A 21,441-nucleotide genomic window follows, 5' to 3' on the forward strand; every position below is an offset into this window, starting at 1 on the left:
TTGAAAATTCATTCCACTCAGTGTATTGCAACACTGTCTGGGAAAAATAGGAGAAATCACTTCACCAAGGTGGTTAGAAAAGGATTTTTGGTAACTCTTTAAGATTTAAATTTTTAAACTCCTTTTAAGACTTAAGGCATTTCCAAGAATGTTATCCCACATAGTTTTGTTTGCATTACTTTTCAGGCTGAAGGTAATTTTGGCACTGACAGCATTCCTAAAAATAATAATACATTGCAGTGGGCCCCCTCCTCTTTGAGGAAGAGGCACTGCACTCAACTGCATCCCCAAAGGATGACAAGCAAACTGACAAGGGAAAAAACCACCAAACATGTTGTTGACTGGCCTGACTGGCAATTGAAGTTGCCGAGCAGATTTATTTTACGTTGACAATGGTGGTTCAAGTTAAATAGCAAACTAGTTGCCAACCAAGGACATATTCATAGAGACTAATGGCTGCTTACAAAGGGAAGTGTGTATTCATGAGTGAGCCTTGACAATATTTAGTAAGTAAGTGATTCTATAGCCTACCTGTCCTGTTTGGTCTTGTCTAAGTAGTGGTTCACTTGGAAACCTCAGAGGGCCGATGTCCTCCAGTGAGAACTCTGAATGGAGTCTCTAGGAGGACAGTATGGGAATTTAGAACTCTGACTCTGAAGTTGCATGTGTCTGGGTCTAAATCCCAGATTTCCCACTTACTGGCTGAATTGTCTTGGGCAAGTCTCTTAACCTCTCTAAGCTCCAATTTCTTTATCTATAAAATGTAGATTATATTACCACCTAATCCAGTGAGAATGAAGGGGAAAAAGTAAGCGTTCATCTTTTTCAAAATCCTCCAGTGTCATCCCTTCTCTTCCAAACGAAAGGCAAAGCTCCTCAAAGGCAACTACTCCTTCACCCTGCCCGTCCCTTCACCCACCACTCCTCCTTCTCACTAACTCCACTCCCCTTCGGCGTGCTCTTCCCCAGACGTCAGCATAAACTGCTTTCTCGATTCCTTTATGTCTTTGCTCAAATGTTACCTATCACAAATGCCATCCTTGACCAGACTACATTAAATGAAAAAAGGAAGAAATTTTCAATGCATCCCCCACCCGCGAGTGCCTCTGAACCCTAAACCTGGCTTTTCACTTATGTGTTTAGTTTCTACACCTGCCTCTAGAATGTAGGTTCCATGACAGCAAGGATTTTGTCTTGTTAAAACTGCTTTACTCCTGGTGCCTAGGACACATCTGACACCCAGTGGGTGTTTAGTAAATATGTGCTGACTGGCAAATTATGAATATATGCTGCATGCAAATAATGGGCCCAATACCTGGCACATGGTCAAAATGAACGTTAATTGTCACCATCACCATTGAGTAGACTTATTCACATGTGTTAATTTTCACTGCTGATTGCAAAGGGGCCTTTGCAGGTTGCCTATGCAAGTTCAGGGTAAGCAGTTGTGCATGTTAGCCCTGACTATTCCACTGTGGTTCTCTCCTCCCAGCAGTGGCACTTTTGGAATTGGTATATTTCCCCCAGGAGCCCCGACATTGTTGACTTAATTGGCTGGTGCAGAGGCACGGAGACCCAGCCCTAACCCTTTCTGTCATCCTACCTGGTCTCTGAATGAGCTCTGCCATCATCTCTAAGGCCCTTGTGTATCTGATGGCATGCTGAGCCCCAAGACCCAGCAGGCATGGCTTTCTCCTCCTGCTCCCTGAGCTCTGCTTGGCCTGCAGTCTTCCATTTTCAAAGGGAAAGCCCAATCTCCTCCTCGGGTTATGTATCGACAAGCCTGATCTTTAAAGACACCCCCTGCTCCTGGGGGCCTGCTCAGCAAACACAGAGCATCCGTGGCCTCCATGTTTGCCCTCTTTGACAAGCAGGGGCTGAGCAGCTCTCTGGGAAGTATTGCTGACATATTGATTGACTCTCTTGTCAGGTTGATCCTCTGCCAGCCAATGAACACAGAAGGTTCTAAGTGGCACCCAGCAGGGCCCACACATTCCCTAATTACTATTTCAGACAACTCCCATTCCAAGCTGCCACTTTTCTGGCCCTATAATCTCCCTGTCCTGTGGTTGCTGGAGAATCCTCAGTTACTCGCAACCAACCCCGCTCCCTTTCTCGGGTGTCACTCCCTTGCAGTATTGCCTTTGGAACCCACCTGGCACAAAAACACAGCAACTTCAATAAGAAAATATCACACCCTCACTCCACGTAGGTCTGTTTATTATCCTTACTGAAATCGGGGATCTGTGTGTGGTCCCACCATCCTGTCTTGGTTCCCTTCAGAATGCCATGAAAGTTTTCTCCAATTAGCCGGAGGGATACTCTCAGAGTTTGGCTGCCTATTGTGTTTTAAGTGGCTGGCTTCCCAGCTGCCACCTGGATTTCATGAGTTTCCACTCAGAGCCCTTCCCCATCCCATCCTTAGTGACCCATGGAGCCCGAGGGTCTCTCTGAAGCGGAGCCTATCAGATCATGATGAATTGTACATTTTGGCTGTCAGTGAGGGGGAGGAATGTTAGGGAGAGGGCCTCCCAAACTCATTTCACTTTTGACCCTCAGATGATTTGGACCAGGCCTTTTGGGATGAACTGCTACAGCATTCAAGGTGGGGTGGGAGAGGGAACCATCCCAGTGCATCCAGGATCTCTTGAGGAGACCAGCATTTATGTGAAATCTTGAGATGAAGCAGCAATAACTCTGGCTACTCTGAGGTTTCTCAGCTTTCTTTTTTTTTTTAACTAATTAAACTTTTGGTAGAGATAGGGTCTTCCTATGTTACACAGGCTGGTCTTGAACACCTGGCCTCAGGCAATCCTCTTGCCTCAATCTCCCAAAGCACTGGGATTATAGGCGTGAGCCACCCCATCCAGCTCAGCTTTCTAAGTCTGGTTCTGAGAGAAAATTAAAATTGGAGGTATGATGACATCACATTTACAGTGCTGTTTTTTGTTGTTGTTCATAGAAGCAAATATAGTGGCCCAAAGTATGTGCTAATTCTCTCTGGCTGAGTTTCAGAAAGGACCTTAACCCAATAAAACCTAAAGGGATGCACACAGATTTGCTGTATAAAAATGCCATTTCCTAGTTTCCTTATAGGTGAAAGTATCAGTCAAGCTAGCCTCAGACAGGCTGCTGTAACAAACAATCCCCAAACTCTCAGTGGCTTATAACAGTAACAGTTCATGTCTTCACACATGCTGTATTCTATCACTGGTCAGCCATGGCTGTAGCCCACGTCATCTTCACTGAAGACCCAGGATGGCTATGTGATAAAGTATGTGCTGAATTCAACAGGATAAAGAAATCTAACCCCTCTCAGGAAGGGGTGTGGTCATTCACCAACCCCAATGAGATTATTATGAGTTTTGAAACAAAGAAGAGGTTTGCTGAGACTCCATTACCCATAGAATCTGTAGCCAGATCACTATGAAATATGAAGCAGATAGCCACCTCCCACAGTAATTTCCTTCTGATTCTGAAATCCCCGTTCTCAAACTTCACAGTCAATAGTTTCCTCATCTGTGAAATGGGGTTGATAATAGTACCTACCTGTGAGTCTTAAGATAATGCCTTTAGAATGTCTACTATGGTACCTGGCTATAGAAAAGGTTCAATGATGGTGGGGCACAGTGGCTCACGCCTGTAATCCCAGCACTTTGGGAGGCCGAGGTGGGTGGATCACGAGGTCAGGAGATCAAAACCATCCTGGCTAACACGGTGAAACCCCGTCTCTACTAAAAATACAAAAACAAAATTAGCCAAGCATGCGGGCGCCTGTAGTCCCAGATACTCGGGAGGGTGAGGCAAGAGAATGGCGTGAACCCAGGAGGCAGAGCTTGCAGTGAGCCGAGATAGCGCCACTGCACTAAAAGAAAAGGTTCAATGATTGGCAGCAGGTGTTGATATGCTGATGATTAAAATATCCTTCCCTTTGCAAACTAGTCCATATTGCTACCAGCACTGTTTTATCCCATCTTCTATGCCTCTGATTATGTGTTTTTTAATTTATAAGCATGTAACATCCTACAATCCAACCCCCCAAATCTGCCCCCCGTGTATCATTATCTATTCTAATAAATATTGATGGAGTGCCATTTATATTCAAGACACTGTCAGATCTTTTGGGGGTTGCAGATGTGTAACCCCTCTGTGGCCCTTAAGGAGCCATTATTCTACCTGTACAGGGAAACCTTTATGAAAGGTAAAGGGAGAGATTGATTGAGAGACTGATTTCTCAGCCCAAGCCATAGAGCAAATCAGTAGCAGAATAAGAAATAGGGCTCTCATTAGTCAGGAAACTCATTTACTTCACAGCTCCCTGGGGTCTTTATCCTAAGGACACTTTAGTCCCTCCCCACCGGCCAGAGAGAGCATCTCGTTTTCTTACTCAAGTGAGAGAGAAAGAATGGCTGATTAAAAAAAAAAAAAAGTGCCAACAAAAACCTATTTCAGACGCTCCCAAAAATCATGAGAAGGTGGTTATACCCCAGATATAATTCTCACTTATTTACTTAATGTTCAATTCAACAACAGAAAATATGCCCAAACTTGAGTTTCATTTTTGTTGCATTGCTTCTTTTGGAAGGACAGGTCTCATGTTCAGCAGATTTGGCTTTTCCCCTTCTCCACCTCCCTCTCACTTTCTTATTTTTCTTCTCACTCCTGGGAGTTGTCTGAGAAGTTACTGATGTACTCTGACCCTAACCCTTTCCACCTCATCTGTAGTTTTCTTATTTTCAGGATACTTTTAAAAAATAAAAATAAAAAGATGCTATAGAACCCAAAACAAAGAAAAAGGTGGGAAGGGGAGGCAAGAGGGAAGGCATCCTTGGAAACAGAGGAAACACAGTTGCAGGGATGTCTCTTCCTGTTCAGTAACATTAGGGGATTGTTTGCTTGCTTTTCTCCCGAAGCTGATGGTTGCAATATGTTCTGCACCTTACAATGGCAAGATTGAGTGCTATAAGAGCAGAGCAGTTTTGACAAGAGTTTGAGATGGGATGTTGGGGAGGTTGTCATCTTTGCCTGATGGGACCCACCACTCCTTCCACAGACGTGAAATCAAAGCTTTGTTAGGCCTGGGTTCCAGCGGCACCTGCAGTACCTGCCAGTGTCTGTCTTAAGACCCTCCTTGAAAGAACCGCACCTCCAGTGCAGCTGCAGCTGGCCCAAGGCAAGCTTCAATAACCCAATAGTATCATTTTTTTAAAAAATTATTTTAAAATAGCTAATTCTTTGGCTCCCTTCACCTGGTAATTACAAATCAGAAGCTATCGTTATCTTGAAGCCACCATGATTAGTTCTCATTTCCTGACCTCTGTATAGTGAAAATATGTCATTATTTGAGGCAATGGAATCTGGTCTCTTCAAGTGAGTGACCTACGTATAACGGACAAACTGCAGGAGAAAATTAGGTGTTACCTTGATGGAAAGTGTACAGTAAATGTCACTTACTCTTATTACTATTTATCATCTCAAGAAGTTGTAACAGTGGGCCTTTCACTTTAGAGGAAAGAAAACATGGTTCTAAGATGGAGAAGAGTGTAAGTGAAAAGCAGACACACCCACACACACATGGACACCTTGCCACCTTCATCTGTGGCCGTCAATCTGAGCTGTATTGTTTGAAGATAGGTTTTTAACCTTAATAGAATGCAGTCTGACTTTACATGGTGATAGGCATGCAGAATTAATTGCTGTGTGAACAATTTCCTAAGCATTGTTAATTGTGTTCCCTGCAGTTAATTGTTTCTCCCATCCCCACATCAGACTCCAAACGTCTCCCTGTCAACAGCCCTTTCTCTCCTGCGGTGGTAGGAATGTAGCAACAGTGTCAACCTGTGTCCAGTGGAAATGCCAGACATCGTTTGGATGAGAGACATGCAGGGGAATAAATTCCTTACTTATTCTCAAAGGAAGCATCTCTTAGATAAGGGCTTTGAAAGAATACAGGTGTTTAGGGTTTGCTTTTCATTCCACTCAGTAGAAAAAACTCACCAAGAACCATCAGGGATAGGGTTGTGTTAAGTTTGCTAAACTCATGGTGGGGAGTTGACACAGGCAGGATGACAAGGAAGACCAGAAGTTTGTTTGGAGGCCTGGGGTGCCCATGGGAGTCAAGACTTCTGCAGATGTGCTCAGTTCCTTAGCAAAGAACAGGCAATATTTCAGAACTCTGTTTCATTCCATACTCTGCTAAAGTGAGAGCGACAGAGACAGAAAGAATAGTAATGTTTTCAGAAAAGGACCCCATTCCACCATCAACCCCCCAAGCTTTTTCTACAATGTGCTGAAAGGTATCCACTCATCATGAAGAGGAGTGGAAAGGAAAAATATTCTAAAAGTTTGAAATAGTTAGGGAGGTGGGCCAGTACCACTATAGATGCTGCTGGCTGCACTGATAGTTCAGAGCAGGTACCAGCAAACAGGTACCAGCAAACAGGTACTATTCGGGTAGCCTCCTTTGGAGCTGATTTACTTGTGAGTGTATAGTTTGGGGAAAACAATCCTTGTCAATGCCCCTAGACTAACAGTCTAAAAGCAACTGTGTCCAGAGTGTAGAAAAGGATGGATGTGGTAGAGCAGCACTCTTTACAGTGATTCGAAAGGGCCATTTTCCCCTCCATGGTGGCACCGTTTGGAAGATCTGGGCTGTGTTTTCTCCTCCCTCCTCCGCTCACTGTAAGGGATCCTCTCCCCCTGAGACTGTGAGCAGCAGCGCCAGAAGGGGAGACCTAACCACCCAGGTCTCTGCTTTCTGTATTTAGCTAATCCCTGCGGCCTGGGGCAAGCCATTTTTGACGCAGCTTCCTCAAAAGGCAATCGCTTGGAAAAGGGCACCTGGCCCTCCCCCTTGACATTTGCATTGCTGAATTATCTATTCATATTTTCATTACTTTGTCTCTCCTGCAGCAATGCATCTGCTCGGACTCAATTGGCAACTCCAGCCTGCAGATGGGCACACCTTTAACAATGGGATAAGGACCGGCTTACCAGGAAACGATGATGTGGCAACAATGCCATCTGGAGGCAAAGGTGAGGTTACAGCTGCTGCTTGCCCTCTTGAGGTCACAGGAAAATTCTGAGCTCTCGCCAGCTGGTTCAGGTTTTCTAATCCAAATCTTGGAAGGTATGCCAAAAGGAAAAGAAAAGGGGGGAAAAAATCATTGCCTTTCATAGGTGCCCCCATTAAAAGCTGTTTGCTGTTCCTGTCTGTTAGCTGTGTTTGGCTGGATCACTCAGACCTGGCACAGTGCCTGCTCAGAGCAATGTGCATACCTATGCTATCTGCAGCAACTGGCATGGTCCAGAGCTACTTGAAAGCATCCCAGGGCCTGTGCAGAAACAGCAGCCACAGCAGCAGCTGGAGTGGCAGCAGCAGCAGCAGCAGGAGAAAGTCCTGCCTAATCAGAAGGCAGAGAGCAGCAGGCAGCACATGCCATCAGACTGGGTCCCTCTCCCAGGAGACATGCAGCCTCCCTGGGGAGGAAGCTGCCTGGCTTGGCATGAAAGAGAAAGGCTCAGAGCTGCTGTGCTTTGGGGGAGAATAGAAAGGAGTTTTGACAACTCGGCAACAAAGCTTCTCTTCTCAGAACAGTGAAGGGGACAATAGAAATGTTTATTGAAGCAATCAGGCAACTGTATCCTTGCAGGGAAAAAAAAAAGTGCTAACAAGGTGCTAAGAAGGAGGAGAGAAAACAGAACCATAGGGTGGGGGTGGGGGAGACTGGAGCAATTAAGACAGAGCAGCCAATGGAATGGTTAGCCAGGCTGGCATGCAGTGAGATATGCTTAATTCAGGATGGAAATCGCAAGAGAGAGATTGTATTAAAGGATTTCTCCAACATGCAAATTTCCATTCTGCCTTTTAGCATCTATAGCCACTTCACCCCCACATTTCGGAAACACCCTACAGGGATATTTCAAAGAAGGGAAAGGAAGCAGCATTTATTAGGCACCTATTGCATGCCAGGCTTAGCATTGTATAACTTTAACAACTTTAAAGGAAGGAAAAATCTCTCTGAGAAACGCAGGACCAGAAGGTATAGAAACTTACTCAAATAGGTACAAATTTGGACTCAGAGTTGTGCCCTGTGCATCTTTGGGCAGGAGGTTGGAGCTTTCCTTCAAGCAGTCATTTTCCACAAAGAAGATTCCAGAATTCATCTGCCCCCAGAGGTGCACATTAGTCATCCTGAGATGCTAATGCTGCTTCAATTATCCTCCCCAGAGCCGTCCTAATGCTTTGAGGATGACTTTTTTGTCTTTTTATCCAGTCTTTAAGAATCGCTGTACTCATCTGTCATAATCATAACACTAAATTACCTTTAAGTAAGCATGAAAAAGTTTTATCTGAGGATGAAATTATATGCTTTCCATAATCGGGTAAGTTAAACTAGACCAAAAACTGAAAAGTATATTTTGCCTTAACTGACCATGTTCTGCCTTAACTGACCAAAAAGCCCAGAGCCAAATGTATTGACCTCGGATTTGAAACCTGGTCACCTCCAGTACTTGACACTGTCTGCTCCTTCAGTTTTATCTAGGGCAATGGTTCTTAGTCATAGCATTTTTGCACCCCTAGAGGACATTTGGCAATGTCTAAAGACTATTTTGATTGTCACAGTTGGAAGGGGCATGGCAGGCATCTAGTGGATAGGGGTCAGAGATGCTGTTAAACAACCTATAATACACAGGACAGCCCCCTGTGATGAAGAATTATCTCCTTTCAAGATGACAATAGTGCTGCCCTTGGAAACTCCACTTTATGGGGTCTCCATCACGTTTTATCCATAAATGTCCTTTAATCTACAAGTCAGCACCTCATCCCTTCAGAAGAATGCATAACATACATGTGAAATGAATATGCATATTCTATCATTGGGCACAGAGAAATTGTTTATATGTGTATACATTCTGAAATTATATGCCAATGCTTTTCGATTAGTGTCCTTCATAAATGGGAATTAGTGGTCTCTACTGGCTTCCGTAAATTAAGGTCAAGATCAAGCACTCCTCCCATTTGTGATAAGCCTCTATTTCTACCTCTGCTCACCACCAGCTTTTGCATCGCACACCCATAGAACAAATCTTAAGAGTACAAGAGTATGTGTCTCTAAATTAACAAATGAAGAAACACTTTCCATTGTGTCTTTGGAAAGACCAGAATTTTTCCCCTCCTGTGCAACATGCTTTTGAAAATGTTGTTGTAGAAGTCATATAACATTACTAGTTCAGATATTTTCCAGATAAGTTATGTGACAGACAAAATGTTATTTTGTTTTTTTGTTTTGTTTTGTTTGAGACAGAGTCTCACTCTGTCACCTAGGCTGGAGTGCAGTGATGCAATCTCGGCTCACTGCAACCTCCACCTCCCCGGTTCAAGCGATTCTCCTGCCTCAGCCTCCAGAGTGGCTGGGACTACAGGCATATGCCACTACGCCTGGCTAATTTTTTGTATTTTAGTGGAGGCGGAGTTTCACCATGTTGCCCAGGCTGGTTGCAAACTCCTGAGCTCAGGCAATCCTCCCATCTCGACCCCCCAAAGTGCTGGGATTACAGGCATGAGCCACTGTGCCCAGCAGAGACAGATAAAACGTTTGCCAAATCATTGTCCAGTGAATTTTGTCAATAGAATACTCAAGAAAAAAGTGTGAGAATTTAAAATTGCTTGGAGATGAAATAAAATTTGAAACTTAAAAAGAGATCAGATCTCTTCTTAAGTTGTTTTAAGGTTTGGCTTATAAAATGACTAAAATGTTTTCAGTTCTCTCACCCATGCCTATTTCTTTTATCAAAAGTGACCTTGGGTTTGAATTTGTATACCCAGTGACCTCCGTGCTCCCCATTCCCCAATTCTATACATTTAGATAACCTGAATCAATTCCAATCGACTTCTTTTCCAGTGTTTCAAAGAGACAATCAAGATATATTGGCAATAAGTTAATTAAATAACACCGCCTCCTTTTTTTGGTATAGGATATTCCTTCACTCCAATGTTTTAATCAAGATACACCACACATTGCCACGGAGGATAATCTCATTAAGCAATTACTGGATAAGTATCCAGCAGAAGCAAATTAAATGTAAGCAAAACACAGGCATGTGAGTCCCATCTAAGATGGCACATCGATAGAGATTTCATTACCTGGTCTTTAGGAGTATTTACATTCCTCAGGTTTGGGAACAAGTCTAATAGACAGGGCAGCCTACACACTCTGATATGTTAGTGGAAACAAAGCACTTGATTAATTAGTTGGGAGAGTACGTTCTTTGGTCTTTGCCTTTCCGTTTTCCATTTGTTGTTGTTCAAGTCTTATTTTTCTTTCTTCCACTCTCCTTCAATTAAACCTTAACATGAATTGTTGCTGGCTTTCACATCAAGAAGAGGGAACACACAGTCTGCCAGAATCTCTCACCATCTTGTGTGTATTTCTATGTTAAAAGGAATGAACTCATACATCTTCATTACAAGGGCATGGAGAACTTCCTCTGTAGATCTGGGATTAGATAAACCTTGAGAAAGACGATTCAATACAGTATTCTGACCTGGTCAGATAACATAAGGGAATTCAGTTTGATTGGCCAGGCCCAGGGAAAGCATACAAGAGATTTTAAAGGGCGCATCATACGTACCCAATCTGTGCACAGATTTTAAGAAAGAATAAACTCTCAAGTATAGAATTGCATGGATCATTCTCAAAACCTATCACTCATTTTAGCTTCAAGTTGCCTTCTATATCAGGGGTCAGCAAACTACATCTCATGGACCAAATCTGGCCAGCTGCCTGTTTTTATAAATCAAGTTTTAATGGAACACCACCATGACCATTACCTGTTGTCTATGGCTACTTTCAGAATAAAATGGTGGAATTGAGTGGGTGCAACAGAGACTATATGGCCCAAAAAGCCTAAAATGTTCACCATCTGACCCTTTAAAAAAAATAAAAAGTTTGATGGCCACTCTGTATCATTCCCAATCCCATTTCCACTTTTCTAGAACTTTTCCCGTAACTATCCAAGTTATAGGAGTCCAGAAGAGGAAGATCAAACTCCCAATACATCACTTCTTCCTACTTGACCCAGCCCTAGTTATAATATATTCTTGGTAACTTTGCATTGGAAGATGCACTATAATATAGGATTTTGGAGTTGGTCTGGTGGATTCAAACACCAGCTCCATCACTTAGCAACTGTATGACTGTAAGTGGGTCATTTGTTCTCTCCCAACCTCCAGTTCCTCATCTGTGAAATGCAACTCCCTCATAAGCTTGCTGTCCATCATAAATGAGATGACCCTTGTAAAACATTGCATGTGGCATCAGGCATGTAATAAATGATCCACGAGTCTTAGTTGTTGTCACTGATGTCATCTTCACATCTCTCAGCTGGTCCATTCAACAAGTTTCCATGGCCTGTCACATCTTTTGAGAGGCTATATTTTCCAAAGGTGAAGACCAACCAGGTGCAGTGGCTCACGCCTGTAATCCCAACACTTTGGGATGCGAAAGTGAGAGGATCACTTAAGGCCAGGAGGTCGAGACCAGCCTGGGCAACAAAGTGAGACCTCATCTCTATTTTTAAAAATATAAAAATAGGCCAGGTGCAGTGGCTCATGCCTGTAATCCCAGCACTTTGGGAAGCCGATCACGAGCTCAGGAGATCAAGACCATCCTGGCTAACATGGTGAGACCCCGTCTCTACTAAAAATACAAAAAACAAGTTAGCCAGGCAGGGTGGTGGGTGCCTGTAGTCCCAGCTACTCGGGAGGCTGAGGCAGGAGAATGGTGTGAACCCAGGAGGCGGAGCTTGCAGTGAGCTGAGATCACGCCACTGCACTCCAGCCTGGGCAACAGAGCGAGACTCCGTGTCTATATATATGCACATACACACACACACACACACACACATATATATGTGTGTATGTGTATATATATATATATATACACACATATATATGTGTGTATATATGTATATATATATATATACACACATATATATGTGTGTATGTGTATATATATATATATACACACATATATATGTGTGTATGTGTATATATATACACATACACACATATATATGTGTGTATGTGTATATATATATATATACACACATATATATGTGTGTATGTGTATATATATATACACACACATATACACACACACATATATATGTATATATATAAAATAAAACAAAGGTGAAGACTGCCTTCAGAATATGAAGATAGACAATACCACTTCACCTTTTTCCTTTACCTTCTAAGAATTAACCAAACCCCAGATGAGGATTTCTTCCCAACATTGGCTTGATGAGGTCAGTAGGAAGCAGGTCTTCCTATTCCAAAGGGCCAATGTGTACACCAAGTTGGCCCCTCCACACTGCATTATTTGTCTCACTGCAGCTTGAGTTCCATCACTGCCAGCCTGTCTGTTTTAAGCCCTACCATTCTCGGTTTATAACTCAGCTGTAAACATTTATTTGTGCCTGGAGCACATTTCCTTCCTACCCTTTGAAAAAAAAATTAGAATTTCCAGATGGTATGCAAGTTGGAAAAAAATGGCAAAGACTGTTATTCTGTTTAGAAACATGTTTTTCTACACTTGCCCTTTCAGCAAAAACTTCATAATGATTTTTACTAGTTGGCTTAATGCGTGGTACTAGGAGCCAGATTAGCAGGGAGGTTCGTAAATTCTTCCGCTGGCTCTCATCAGCCTCTCAATGAACACAGCCCAGGGTTTTAAAATGATCACTTCCCTATATGGGGCTTTTCCAAAGCCGGTGAAGTTCCCAGAAGGGCAAAGGGTCATTATGTTTGAGCCAAACACCCCTTTACTGCACGTCTACTGGCAAATATACCAACATCCTAACTACCAACCCAACAACTCCCCTCATTTAGGAGGCCATGCTGTTCTACATTGTTGCAGATGGGTACTACTTACATGCACTTATACTGGTGGATTTTGCTTTTGATTGCCACCCATAGCCCCATTCTAAATTGCATAGTTTCTATTGTACATAGCATCATGGTGGCTTGACATGGGCATTAATAATGAGATCCAATTTCCCTTTCCGTGCATTTGCCCATATCCTCATTGGCCACACTTCTCTTTCAGAATTGACTTGTACACCCAGATATCTGGTCTGTGATCTCTAAATATGTACCTCTGGTATACCTCTGATATGTTGGCCCTTCATACCCACAGCTATCCACAGATTCAACCAACCTCAGATTGAAAATATTTGGAATAATAATAATACACAAAATGCAAATAAAAATGATAGTATAACAACTATTTACATAGCATCTACATTGTATTAGGTATTATAAGTAATCTAGAGATAATTTGAATTATAGAGGAGGACATACATGGGTTATGTGAAAATACTACACCATTTTATATAAAGAGCTTGAGCATTTACAGATTTTGGTATCCACAGGGGTCCTGGAGTCTATACCCTGTGGATACCAAGGGATGACTGTGGGCCTGAATGCAGTCAGCATAGGGGTTAGCCACATGGGTTTTAGTGTCTGTCAGATGTGGGTTTTGATCACAGATCTACCAATAAAAAGCTGTGTGACCCTAAGCAAGTCACTTATCTTCCATGAACCTCAGTTCTCTCATCTGAAAAACAGGAAAAATTGTAAGAGTATCAGGAGACTACATGGTGATTAGCAGCCACTCAATAAATTTTAGCTACTATCAATAGTAGTAAACTAAACTAAATATTGATGCAGGAGAAAGTTCATCTGAAGAGTCATAGGTATAAATACTTGCTAACGTTCCTAGCAGCAAAGAGTTGACTATTTTTATCTAAAGCAACAAATTGAAATTTCAAAAGATGTAAAAGCCACATATAGTCCCAAGAGCTGAAACATTTTCTAAAAGTCATTATTGTGTGATGTTGTGAACACCATCACAGAAGCAGTGACTTTCAGGATGGAATTGCATTCCTAAAGTATAGCCAGCCAGCAGCAGGGTGAAGGCTGATGGGTTGCTGATGTCTCAGCTGAGCTGTATTCTTGGGCAGTCAATCTAAGGTCCTTGGAAGAATCTTTTCACTTATCTGCTGGTTAAACGGAACCCTCAGATGGTTGTCCTGATTCCCAAATAAATGGAAACGAGGTGTAATGACCGTAGCAATATTCTGAATTCAATTTTATTTGCAATAGATAAAAATATGTGAGGCAGAATAATCTGCAAGGCAGATTTATGCTGAGGTGCCTCCAGAGTTCGGTTAAGTTAGGAAGTATTAATATGAGGCTTCATTTCCCTGGTATGACTATGAGTCCATTCCCTTTATCACTTGTTTGGGGAATAGTTTCACTGTTTCTGTAAATGAATTATGGCAACATTTTCTGAAATGATTAGCTCCTAATGTAGCTACGGAAGGCTGTCATTTTGGTCAACATCAGTCGTATTTAACTGGTTGAAATTTTAGGTACATATTTCAGAAATAGGTAATAGTTTCACATTTACATGAGCAATCTTCCGTGGAGTTATAGAGTTGGACTATCCTGTAAAATTGATCATTAGAATGTTGCCTCTAAAAACCCGGAAATCTCATCTCTAAGCTAAAGATGAACTAACCAGAACCATTGTATCTTAAGCATGTGCTTCTTAGGGCAAAATGATCATCATCTACACTTTTTATTGTGCAGCTCTTGGATAGACTGAAAGGTTTGCCATGGAAGCCCCAACTCTGGGAGACATGAACTGGACTGGGTCCTGCATGCCAGGGTGCCAGGCCTAGTCATTGCCTAGAACCCAAGGATACCAGTGAGGTCCTCACAGAATGATTACAGGATGCTGTTTAATGCCTCTTCTCTTGATGCCCCTAATTCAATCTCAAAGTGAATTCATAGGACCCTGGACAACAGGCTGCCTAGATAAGAGATAATGGGAATACAACATACACCCCAACTCTGATGTTGACCAAAGAATACCTACTGTTATAGTCAATGCTTGATAAATATTTATTGCATGGAAGTATGAATGAATGGCCCACCCAACATTGCTTAGGACATTTCTTAATCATTGTTAAATAAATAAAATCTGGCTGCTTTTCAATAACGCAGACTGCGCAGAGTTGCCCATGTGAGAAGCAGCTAGACCACACACCAACACCAGCAATTTGCAGAGAATGAACTGGTGATGCAGTTTTCTCTGACCATCGTATCTTAATACATGTGACCTGTTGTCTGCCCCTCCCAGTCTGCAGACGTACTGGTCACTCACTGTATATTGATTTCAGCTGCTCTGGAAAATGACTGCCAGTTTTATTAAGGCCCACTCCACCCATTGGCCCTCTTTCATTAATAGTGCCTACAGCAGGGAGCCTGTATTTTTTATTAGGCCATCACAAATTCACCCCCCCATCTGAAAAAAAGTAGTTACAGCTGATTTTAGGTAGCATCACAACAGACAGGACAGAAGGACGTAGAGCACCTACAATTTAGGTACAACATGCAGAAGCACCCCAAAATACAGATGAGTAGACAGACTCAGAGAGGGCTTTTGATTAGCCCAAAGGCACACAGCTGGTAGCTATCAGAGCTGGGATTCAAACCCAGGCTGACTAGCTCCACTGGGCAACATTGCCTCCTTAAGGTCTCAGAACTTCTCAATAGGATATTCAGCTAGACCTTAAAATGTCTAGCTAGGCATTAGACGTTTTAAGATAAAGATAGAAATCTTAACTACTTTGTTTCCTTGCTGTCTGCCTCTCAGTGATGTCTTGTGAGGGACTCACCATATTGGTGGTCCTGGAACAGCTGGCATGGCTCAGGGAAGCCCAGCTTCAAGTCCTTCTTCATGGAACTCAGCCTGGCTTTGATGCTGTTCTTTTTGACCTTAGAGAACAGCAGAGATCTGTCCTGGACATCAGCCCAGAAATTTGACCTCCAGGAATAGAGTCACTGAGACGGTTCCCCATGCTGGCTGTAGCAATTTACAGAAAAACACCTTTTCTTTTTAATCTCTTTGGAGGCAGTATTTGTACATTTTTCTCTTTTTCATTGTTTTTAAAATTACAAAAGTTATACACACTCATTTTCAAGATTTTTAAAAAGTATATAAAAAACTTTTCTTTTGCTATCATGAATATTTCTCTAACAATTGACAAATTTGAATAAGGCCTATAGATTACAGTCATGCATGGCAAAACAGTGTTTCAGCCAGTGATTGGCCAGATATTCAGTACTGGTCTCATAAGATTATAATGGAGCTGAAAAATTCCTATCACCTAGTGACATCTTAGCTGTCCTAATGTTATAGTATAGTTACTTTTTTTATTAAGTTAGTGTAGCCTAAGTCTACAGTATTTACAAGGTCAAAAGTAGCATACAATAATGTCCTAGCCCTTCACTTTCACTCACCACTCACTCACTGACTTAAACAAAGCAACTTCCAGTCCTGCAAATTCCATTCATGGTACGTGTCCTATACAGGTGTACCATTCATTTTTTTGTCTCTTATACCATATTTTTTTACTGTGTCTTTTCTATGTTTAGATACACAAGTACCACTGAGTTACAGTTGCCTACAGTATTCAATATAGTAACATGCTGTACATGTTTGTAACCTAGGAGCAATAGGCTATACCATATAGCCTAGGTATGTAGTAAGCTACACCATCTAGATTTGTGTGAGTATACTCACACAACTATGAAATTGCCTAAGAGTACATTTCTCGGAATGTATCCCTGTTGTTAAGTGACTCATGACTGTATATACAGAGAGAGAAAGAATGTGTGTAAAAAAAATATATATATATGTACATATATATGAGTAAAAAGTGAAAACCCCTCTTTCCAAAAGTGTAATTCAGTTACACACCTGAAGAACTTAATTTGAAAGCAAACACTAGCTTAACAATATGGATATCTTCTGTTAAATAAATCGAGCTTGTGAAAGTGAAGTCACCTGTTAACAAAGCCTAAAAGCTTTCTAATGACTCCTCCTCCCTCCTGCCGACCCCCTACCCCTGTCCCCTCACCCAACACACACACACACACACACACACACACACACACACACACACACACACACTTCTTCATAGCATATACCCAGCAATGATCCTCCTGACCCACTCTGAGACCACAATAGGCTAATGAGGAATGCCATTTAAGATATCTTTGGGTCCGAGACACTCTTATATAGATATGGACATTGAGACTTTGAGAAATACACCTGCCTAAAACTAGCCAGCTGCTTAGTAACAAGGGTGGAAATTCAACAGAATCATTCATTTACACCTGTTCCTTCCACAAACATTTTGAAGTCATTAAGTCATGACTAGGACTCTTGACTTTTGGTTCTTAATCTAAGGATTTTCTCACCATATCACACCTCTCCCAGTTTGTTTGTTTGTTTGTTTGTTTATTGTAAGATTTTACACAAAAGGCAAATTAAGCATTTACTCGTGACTCTTCAAAAGGATCCACAAGAGAAGTTATTTCAATAGTAAATTTCATATAGAGCTTCTAAAATTTTATTTTATTTAATAAATAAAATCCAGTTTACATGTTGTCAGGTTCTAACTGAGGTCTGAGGGGAGTCGGTGGGAGAGTGGTGGGTAGCTGGAAAAATCCTCAAAGAATCATAGACAGTTTCAATATGGCTTTACTCTCTCTCTCTCTCTGGGCATGAGTGAGCCTGGGTGCGAGCCTGGTTGCAAGCTGGATGTACAGCATCAGCAGGGTAGTTATACCTTTTACAGGCAATAGTGGCTCCCAGCCAAGCACAAGCTCACGTGAGTGGTTACCTAATGCGCCTCACATGGCATGATTACATAATGAGCGGAGTTGTGCGCCTGTGCTCCAAACTTGCTGAGTTATGCGTGACAGGATGTCTCCCTCGGCCTAGACCGCAGCACATCCATTTTCCTTACACATGTAGATTTTCAAAGTAAATCTTTGTTAAGGCTCTCACTTTACCCTGTCATCACAGGGGTTTTGTTACAATACCCCACCAGATGGATTTGTAGAGTTTGATCCAGTTCAATAAGCATTTATAGATCACTTACATTTGCCAGGTGCAAAGCTTAGAGAACCTAGAGATGAATCTGCATCTCTGCCTGACCTCAGGGAGCACAGTGTCCAGAGACAGAGACTTAGGAAGGCATGCAAAATCAAGTACAATACCTAACAACATCTGCTGTGGGCTGCAGAAAAGCATAATTGCTATAGAAACACAGAGAAAACAATTTGTCTGGCTGAGGACAGTGGTTGGGGTGGTATCATAAAGGAAAGCAGAGCTTTAGTGTGAAGGTGCACTTGACCTGAACCAGGCCCTGACTCCCAGTTTTAAGCTTATCCCCATAAATGAGTCTATTCCAGAAAAATTAGACTCTTGATAGAGAGCTAGATATATACAAATAGACATTTAGACATTCATGTATATTGCATGTGCACACACTATTTTTTGTCTCTTAGAGAATTCCTTACTCTGCAAAGAAAGCCAGATGCTTTCCCACATAGTTTTTCATCCTTTTTTTCATTCCATGTAAGAACTTAGCAATTATTTCATGATTATTTCATGTTAGGCACTATACTAATCTCTCTTTTGTGTACTTCTACTTGTTACACCCTCCAAGGCAGTTAGAACTATTGTTCCCATTTTACAAAAAAAAAGGACTGGAAATCCAGAGAGGTTAAGCAAATTGCTAGAGGTCACACAGCATAAAAGAAGCAGAGCCAGGATTCAAACCCAGTTCTATCTGACTTCTGTACTTCATCCCCCAGGTGCACTCCCTTATTTAGTGAATGGGATGAGGAAGGGAGGATCTAAAACCCTAAGGGGCGCTGTGACTACTGAGGAAGTAGCCTGTGCTGGCTGGTAGTGGGAGCTAATTTAGTCAGTGTCCCGAAGCCAGGGTGTAGTAAGGAAGAGGACCTCACTGCTGTAAGAACAGAAGCACTGGGGCTCCTTGTCTGAATTTCTCCAGAACAGCTGCTCCCTGGAGACAAGTTCCTTTGTACATCTCCAGCATCTGCATCTGGCTTGATATCACAATCCATTCAGGTTTCCACAGTAGATTAGAGCACTCGTGGGTGCTGATTTCCTGCCTCTTTTTCATATCCTGTCATTAACCCAGCAATGCCGGAAAGCCCAACAGACATAAAGGAAAGCCAAGCTTATTAAGTTAAAGATGAATCATGTTTTTAAAGTTTTCTTTTTTTATTTATAATGCATTTCTTTAACTTGTTGCCATGCTGATTGCTGGGGTTTCTTTTGGTACCTATCAGAGGCCCACACACTCTTCTTCCCCAGGCGGCTCTCTTACTATGTCCCTTCCTTACTCCTTTTTATATTATTATATTCCTTCTTTTTATTTATATCCTTTTTACTATATCCCTTCCCCAAGGAAGGGGTGTCAAATGCAGCATTTTAAAGTAAAATTTAGTTTCCAGTTTATAGTAATGAGAGCTCCTGATCAACTTGTTGTGATAACAAGTGTTTCCCCCTGGACATGCCATTATTTTAGCAAAACCCCCAAATAAACAACACCTAATTTAGGGTTAGGGCCTTACAGGTAATAATACTTATTTTGTGCCAGAAATTATTCTAAGAGCTTTACACAGCCTAACCTCAGTAAAACCTTATAACAATCCTGTGAAATAAATAGTGTCCCATCTATACACATGAGGACACTGAAGCAGAGCAAGATACATTTAGCCAGTATCAAAGTTAGGATTTGAGCCATGGCAATTTCAGCTCAGGGTCTCTGCTCTTAAACATGATGCCGTATTCCTCCCCCTGCAGGTAAGTAATCAGTATCCATTAGAAAAGTTAGCCAACATTTAAAAGTTCATGCTGGGTGTGGTGGCTCACAGAGGTAATCCCAGCATTTTGGGAGGCCAAAGCTGGAGAATCACTTGAGACCAAGAGTTTGAGACCAGTGCCTGGGCAACATAGTGACACCTTGTCTCTACGAAAAAAAAAAAAAAGAAAAAAGAAAAAAAATTTAAGCAGACAGGCATGGTGGTCCATGCCTATCGTCCCAGCTAATTTGGGGGACTGAGGCAGGAGGATCACTTGAGCCCAGGAGGTCAAGGCTGCAGTGAGCTGAGATCGTGCCACTGCACTCTAGCCTAGGCAACAGAGTGAGACCCTGTCTCAAAAAAACAAACAAAACAAAACAAAAGTTCAGAATGTTTGCTAAATAAACCATCTAGTCCCCATCTGAAGGTCTGAACCACTCAGGACTTCTGGCTGTTTATTTTATTTTTAAAGATGAGATGTGAAGGAGGCTTCCAAACTTCCTTTTGGACCACATTCCCTACTTTTATTATCCTAGAAGTCAAAGGGTTATTCTTAAGATCGAAACCAGTGTTTCTCTTGCTTTATTTTAAGTCCCTGCTGGCTTCGTATTGAGCTGCATAGAAATCAATCACCTCATATTTTAAAGAAAATAAGAGGGAAAAACTTTATATCTTCAAATCACTCTGTGGTTTTCTTTTATAATTTAGACATGAAAGACCTTCAGAGACCAAAAGTGTCATCTCTCCATTTTACACATAGAGAAACTGGGACCAAGAGACAGCGTCAGACAGGCTCGCTCACCGTTTAGGCCAGTCTTTAGCAATTTTATCATTTCTCAGGATCATCTGAGACCTTTGCAATATCTGGTGGCCAAATGATAGATAAATATTTTTAGAAGAGTTAGTCCTTCACAGAATGTCGAGGGGAGCATCCCGGCCCCATCAGGCTGAAGAAATTTTTGGATCTACAAGGTCACAAAAGTGATCGGGGGTTCCAGAAATGAAAAGACTCCCCTCAAAACAAGAATGACCTCAGTTCTTTCTGTTTTATTTCAGTTGGCTCAGCAGTTCTTAGGAATATAGAAGAATAATATTTTATATTTCTTACCAAGTTCAGAATCGATTTGAAGGAATCACAAATGGCCTTTATACTATGAGACTTTTTTTCCCCATTTTAGAGATAAGGAAAATGAAGCTCTCAGAGATTGATTAACTTGCTTTTCTTGGGCAACTGCTAGTCACGCTCAGCTTTTCCTTAATTCTGTGGTTGCAAGGGAAACCACACTTGGAAGTATAGGGGGTGCTGACTGGTTCATTGTTTTTAAGAACTGCACTTTAAAAATAGATATTTTTGGAATTCCTATTATGAAAGTTCTGAAGGATACTGAGTGTGGGCAACCAATATTTTCAACATAAGCAATTTTAAATAATGCAACAGAGATGCATTAATATAAATGAAGGAGGGATGTTGTTTCTCTGTGGTTCTTAGACTTCTCCCTCTAACTCAAGATCTGCTTGAGTTTCAAGTCTTCATTTTCTACTGAGTTGTTTTATTTATTCTGGGCTGATTTTTGTTGAAAATGTCAGAGTATATTTGTGTCTAGAAAGAATAATGAAAGGCTACAAGAATTAAATTTGGTGCCAAATTATCATCACCCTCCCCTCCCCTGCTGATAAGT

General features: G+C 41.8%; 1 protein-coding gene across 20 annotated transcripts in view; it reads left to right on the plus strand.

Annotated features, from left to right (window-relative positions):
• Positions 1 to 21,441, plus strand: part of TENM2 (teneurin transmembrane protein 2) — a 3,953,434-nt gene that overhangs the window by 3,730,938 nt on the left and 201,055 nt on the right. For all 20 annotated transcript variants that reach the window (XM_054685270.2, XM_054685273.2, XM_054685274.2 and 17 more), the window contains one exon: positions 6,913 to 7,035. In XM_054685270.2, the coding sequence (XP_054541245.1) occupies positions 6,913 to 7,035 (123 nt within the window). The remainder of the gene's footprint in view (positions 1 to 6,912; positions 7,036 to 21,441) is intronic.

Source organism: Pan troglodytes, chromosome 4, assembly GCF_028858775.2.
Source record: "Pan troglodytes isolate AG18354 chromosome 4, NHGRI_mPanTro3-v2.0_pri, whole genome shotgun sequence".
Classification (NCBI taxonomy): Eukaryota; Metazoa; Chordata; class Mammalia; order Primates; family Hominidae; genus Pan; species Pan troglodytes.